The 6,752-nt window shown below is 35.0% G+C and overlaps 1 protein-coding gene across 1 annotated transcript; it reads right to left on the reverse strand.

Annotated features, from left to right (window-relative positions):
• Positions 1–5,520: 5,520 nt before the first annotated feature.
• Positions 5,521–6,450, reverse strand: LOC110311765 (olfactory receptor 5H19-like). Its single transcript, XM_021185285.2, has one exon. The coding sequence runs from the start codon at positions 6,448–6,450 to the stop codon at positions 5,521–5,523; it is 930 nt and encodes a 309-aa protein (XP_021040944.1).
• Between the last annotated feature and the right edge of the window lie 302 nt (positions 6,451–6,752).

Consider the following 6,752-nt stretch of genomic DNA (forward strand, 5'->3'; position numbering starts at 1 on the left):
TTAATACCCTTCTTGATTTCTTTCTTGACCCATTTTTTTTCATTCAATTGTCAGTATGGTTTCCATAAGTTTGCATGGGGGTGTTTTGTTTTTGTTTATATGTAGATTTAATATGTATTGGTCAGTTAAGATACAAGATGGATTCAAATAGGATTTCAATTTTCTTATATTTGTTGAGACTTGCCTTGTGTCCAAATTTGTAGTCAATAATAGATGAAGTTTATTGACCTGCTGAGGAGAAAGGATATTGTTTCATGTTTAGGACTGCAATGTCCTTACAACAAAGTTTTCTTTTGATTAGTAGATGGTGTTCTTTCCCTCTGGTTAGTTTCTGTTTAAACTCTATTTAATCAGATATTAAAATTACTACACCTGCTTGCTTCTTGGGTCCATTTGCTTGAAATACTTTTTCTATCCTTTTACCCTGATGTAGTGGGTCCATTACAGTAAGGTGTTTCTTGTAGTAGAAATATGGATACTTTTTTCTAACCTAATATATTTCTCTATGTCATTTTATTGGGCAGTTAGTTGATACCATTAATGTGCAGTGTTTACTGATCACTACTACCTTGTTCTGGTATGGATGTTTCTCCCACTTTGATTTGGGATTATTTCTTTTATCTTCTTGTGTGTGGTTAACCTCTTCTGTCTTAAGTTTTTTTTTTTTTTCTAATTCATTCTGAAGAACTGGGTTAGAAGCTAGAGATTGCATAAATTTGATTTTTATCATGAAATGTTTACTTTCTCTGTGAATTGTTATTGTTATTTTTATCAGGTATAGTAGTATAGATGTGCAACCATGATCTCTTGGTGTTTATAAAACATCCATACATCCCTTTCTGGCCTTTAGACCCTCAATTGGAAAGTTAGGTATTATCCTAATAAGCCTGCATTTATATGTGTCTTAGTCTTTTTTCCATGCAGTTTTTAACATCCTCTTTTTATTCTGTACATTTAGTGTTTTGATTGTGTATCATGGGAAATTCTTTTCTGACCCTGTATATTCTTCCTTTACTTGATAAACACTTCCTTCTCCAAAGTAGAAAATACTATAAGATTGTAAATTTTGTTAATATTTTCTGTTCCTTTGAATTGCAGACTTCATCTATCCCAATTCCTGTTTGTAAATTTGGTCTTTTCATGATATACCTGATTTCCTGGAAGTTTTGTGTCTGTTTTCTGCTGCTGTTGTTGTTGTTGTTGTTGTTGTTTTAACATTTTCTTTGACTGAAGTATCCAGTATTTCTATCTTTTCTTCACCACCTGAGATTTTCTACTCAGCCTCTAGTAAAGGTTGTGAGGCTTACCTCTGAGATTTTTGTTTGACTTCCTAAATTTTTCACTTCCAGTTTTATTTCAGTTTGGGTTTTCTTTAGTGAGTCTATTAGTACTTTTATATCTTGGACCCTATTCATTATTTCGTTCACATTCACATGCTTCTTTGTGTCTTTGGAGTCTTCTTTAAGTGATTTATTCAGAATATCATCAAAGTTCTTAAACATATTTGTAGTTGTAATTTTGAAACTCGTATCATGTGCTTCAGCTCTACCCTATCTCTCCTAGCTTATGTAGTAGGGTTTCTGGGCTCTGGTGGAGACAAAATGTCTTGTATGTTCAAATTTTTGTTTTTGTTCTGGGATCTAAGCATATAATATTATGTTTCAGGGATTTCTTAGTATTAATATCTGGTCTTGTCTTTGTTGGGTGAGTGTCCTAGGCAAGTGTGGTGGTTATGTTGCCCCTAGTAGATAGTATTTCTGAAATCAGTTGAGGGTGTAAAAGAATGCAGATGGTCTAAGAAGAAAAGCTGAAAGGGTCTGTGGCAAAAAACTAAGGAAACTAAGTCCACACCAAAAGGTGAAGTCCACAGGGAGTAGCAGTATGGTAGGAAAACCAGGTAATTTTCTGCGTCCTCTTGACTGGTACCTAAGGTATCTAATAAAAAAACCATTTCTAGGTATATCTGTAAGGGGATTTCTTTGTTAGGGGTGTTAACTATGCGGAATGGTGGAATAAATAAGTTATTAGATTTTCTCCAAATATATGGGGGCATCATTATGCTAATTTAGGTCTTCAGTAAAATGAAGAGAAAAGTTGAGTTTATTTTTCTCAAATCTTAATCATTAGTATTCATCTTGCACGTACACATCAATTCCAGGCTTTCAGATTGAGAGTGGATAACACCATCAGTTATTATACTATCTGAACTTTGAACTAAGCATGGAGTTCCCTTTTTAGCTAGGAAATAGAGAGCAAATATGGATTTTGTATGTCTTTATAACCACAATTAATACAGTACTCACTTCATATTTGATAAAATTTTTCTTGATAAACTAAGAAAATAGCATAACATAATTGCAAGTTACTGCCTTCAAATAAATTTCACATAAAATGAACATTATCAAAGAAGTAAAAATAATATTTTTCAAGATAAGAGATTTCTTATACATGAATTTTGAGAACTATCATCTAAAATTGTGGACTTGCAAAATAATATTGTTGTAATTAATAAAAGCCCTTACAATAACTATTATCACTGGCAGAACCAGATCAATAGAGAAAATTGACAAATTCCCTTTGTACTTCAACCTTTGAAATAGATTCTATATTGAATGATTTATCTATCTTACTAAGTATGGAGGGAGGAAGTAGATGGTAGCAATCTTACTATTCCCTTATTCCCATTTAAATAATTAATGTTAAATGTGTAGCATTTCAGTTTGACTTATGTAGAGATACTTTATATAGAATTTTACAAAACATTATTTTAGAGCACTTAATAAATTTTATTAACATTACTGAATTAGACACTATCAAGATATAACAAATTAAGATGTGTTTATTACTTTTAATTCCTACTAAATATTTAAAGCCTGATTTTAAAGACTCAACCAGCCAATGAAATAAATCAGTGGCACCCTTTAAAGAGTGCTTGACATATCACTGAAAACATAGTCAACATCACTCTGCTATAACTAGGAAGCCACACAAACTGATTATTAATCCTCTGTGTCTTACTTGGTTCTCTGTTGCTGAGAGGGAATCCATGAACAAAACATTCATTTTTTATTATTTAATTTACTTTTTGTATAACATATCCTACATCCAGGTAACAGCTTTTGGGAAAACCCACATTTCAGTTGTTCAGGGCCCACATGAATACTAAGCATCAGTTGTTCAGGACCCACATCTGCTACATATGTTCAGGGAGGCCTAGGTCCAACCTATGTACATTCTTTAGTTGGTGGTTCAGACTCTGAAAGCCCCAAGGGTCCAAGGTTAGTTGACTCTATTGGTTTTCCTGTGGAGTCCCTATTCCCTCAGAGCCTGCAATCCTCCCTTCTATTCTTTCATTAGAGTCCCCAAGCTTTATCCATTGCTGTGGGTGTCTGTATCTGTCTGAGTCAGCTGCTGGGTAAAGCTTCTCAAACGACAACATACTCCTGTCTGCAAGCATAACAGAATGTCATTAATAGTGTTAGGGATTGTGCTTTCTCATGGGATGGGTCTCAAGTTGAGTAGGTTATTGGTTGGCCATTCTCTCAGTCCTTGCTCCATCTCCTGTGCCTGTATTTCTTATAGACAGGATATATATTGGCTTGAAAGTTTTGTGGGTGGGTTGGTGTCTTTATTATTCCACTGAGGTTCCATCTGATTACAGGAGGTGACATCTTCAGATTCCATATCACTAATGTAGTGAATCACAGCTAACATTATCCCATTGATTCTTGGGTGCCACCCTGACCCCAGGTCTCTGTCTCATCCTGGAGATGCCTTCCCACTTCCTCACCCCTGTCAATTGTAGATTTCAATTAATTTTCATGGCTATCCATCCATCTCTCCTGTCCTTCTGCACACCTGTTCCTGAATCCCCCATTCCAGTCCCCATCCTCCTTCACTCCTGGTTACCTCCCTCTATCTCATTCTTATGCCTATTTTATTTCCCCTTCTAAGTGAGAATCAAACTTCCTTGTTTGAGCCTCCTATCTTATTTAGCTTCTTTGGGTCTGTGGAGTGTGACATGGTACCTGTATTTTATGGCTAATTTCCACTTATAAGTGAGTACATACTATGCACATCCTTTTTGGATTGGGTTTCCTCACTTAGAATGAGTGAGAAGCAGTTAAAGAAATGTTCAATGTCTTTATTCCTCATGGAAAAGCAAATCAAAACAACAATGAAGTTTCATCTTACACACATCAGAATGACTAAGATCAAAAACTCAAAAATAGCACATGCTGTCAAGGATGTGGAGCAAAGTAAACACTTCTTCATTGCTGGTGGGAGTGCAAACTTGTAAAAGCAATTTGAAAATCAATTGTCATTTTCTCAGAAAAACTAGAAATAGTTCTACATCCAGATCCAGCTATACCACTCTTGGGCATATACCCAAAGATTCCACAAAGACACTTGCTAAACTATGTTCATAGCAGTTTTATTTGTAATAGCCAGAAACTGGAAACAAACTAGATCTCCCTCACTGAAGAATGGATAAAGAAAATGTGTTTTATACTATGGAATACTAGTCAGTATTAAAAATGAAGACATCATGAATTTTGCAGGCAAATGGACCAAATGAATCTTAAGGAGGATAGAGTTTATTTCAACTTACAGCTTATAGTGCATCATCAAGTGATGTGGAGGCAGATACTGAAGTCAAGATATTGTAGGTGTACTACTTACTGCCATGCTTTCCATAGCAGCTCCCCTGATTTTCTTACATAACTCTGAACCACCTACCCAAGGGTAGCACTTCCTATGTAAGCTGGGCCTTCACTTGTCAATCATCTGCCAAGAAAATGCCCCCAGAGAAATGCTCACAGGCCAATCAGATGGAGGAACTATTATAATTGAGCCTCCCTCTTTCTAAGCTACTCTGATTTCTATTGACAATAACTAATCAGCACATTGTGGTTATTGATAACACCTAAATCATAATGGTTTTTCTTCTTTATATAAAAGATAATATTGTCAATAATTTCCTAAAAAATAGAAACATGAAACGTATATACACAAATACACATAAAGAAAGAATGATTCTTTTAAAAATATCCAAGTTAATAAACTAGTAAAATATTAATAATAAATATGATAAATATGTTTTTAATATTTCACATTCCTGGTCATATGCTTCATGCTTTTGTCTGTCATTAAAACACAAAACTGTACTTTTAAAAATGTAAACGTGATATGAGTCTCTAAGCTAAAAAATTAGCTATCACACTGAAGTCTTTTTCAGAGTGTCACTGTCCTACAGCCACTGAAATCATGTTCAAGAACATGCAAAGAAATTTGATAAGCAGCTATATTTATTTTATCATAATATAATATGTGATTATAAGTCTTTGTATGATTGAATATGCACATGGAACAGAGTTGTGCATTTACACATTAGTTCATTAAAATGCTAGAACAGGTGCAATAGGAAAATACTTTAGACCATGAACAAAGTACAGCCACATTAAGCCAGCATACATTTGTGATATTTTGACTAAAAGACAACAGATGGTATCATGAGACCTAAACATTTCTCTTTAAGAATTTTTCCAGTGAGTCTTTGATTTGCTTGTTTCTCAAACTATAGATGATTGGATTCATCACGGGGATTATGACAGTGTAGAATACAGAGTCCATCATGTCTTCATCCTGTGCTTTTTGGGATGCAGGAAGCAGATACATGAAGAGAAGCGAACCATAATATAAGCACACAGAAAGGAGATGAGCTCCACAGGTGGAGAAGGCTTTCTTTATGCCTTTGGCAGATTTCTTTTTTAAGATTGTAAAGAGAACAAGTGTGTAAGAGCCTAGAATAGTTGAGATAGTGAAAACTTGAATTGAGCCAGAGAAAATAAAAACAATCAGGTAATTAAGAGAAGGGTCGGTACAGGAAATCTTTAACAGTGGCATAACATCACAGTAAAAGTGATGTATTACATTGGAATTACAGAAGGTTAATCGGAACAGCATGCCTTCATGAATTGAAGCATGAAGAATTCCAGTTACAAAGGTCAAGACTAACAGACGAACACACAGTCTATTTGTCATGATCACTGGGTACAGTAAGGGTTTGCATATGGCTGCATAGCGATCATAGGCCATTGCTGCCAAGAGAAAACATTCCATGGTTGCACACATCACAAATGAAAAGAACTGTATCATGCATTCAGAAAGAGAGATCAGTTTGCTCTTAGCTGTGAAGGTGAGGAGCATCTTTGGTGTCACTGTGGATGATAACCAAGTATCAACAAGAGCTAAACACCCAAGAAATAGGTACATGGGTATTTGAAGGCGAGGGTCATTCCAGATGAGAATGATCAGACCAAGGTTCCCCACAATGGTGATAAGATAGATGAACAAGAACAGCAGGAACAGGGGGATTTTCCATTGTGGCTGGTGACTGAGTCCCGTGAGAACAAATTCTGTCAGCAGTGTTGTGTTCTCTGCTCCCATATTCTCACTTAGAAGTCCCTTAAATGAAAGGCAACAAATGTTAGACAGTATTTAATAAAGACTTGTAAAGGGAAATTTGGTAGTGGACTTGAAATGTAACAATATATTTATCAGAATGACCTCTGTTCCATTTGACTAAACTAAATGGAAACTACTCTTGAAATTGAAGAAATAGTTTTAACTCATTGATATAATTTTAACATGCAAAAGTTAATAGATTTTTAAAAATATGTTATATTCTAAACATACCATTGGTATGGTAGGAAAATTTAGTATCTGCATCATAGACTCACTGTTACCGC

Source organism: Mus caroli, unplaced genomic scaffold (assembly GCF_978045245.1).
Source record: "Mus caroli unplaced genomic scaffold, Mus_caroli_1 scaffold_17, whole genome shotgun sequence".
NCBI classification, from domain to species: Eukaryota; Metazoa; Chordata; class Mammalia; order Rodentia; family Muridae; genus Mus; species Mus caroli.

What these genes read in the sequence shown, in the direction of transcription:
- LOC110311765 (XM_021185285.2), bottom strand. Translation starts at nt 6,450, where the DNA reads ATGGGAGCAGAGAACACAACACTGCTGACAGAATTTGTTCTCACGGGA.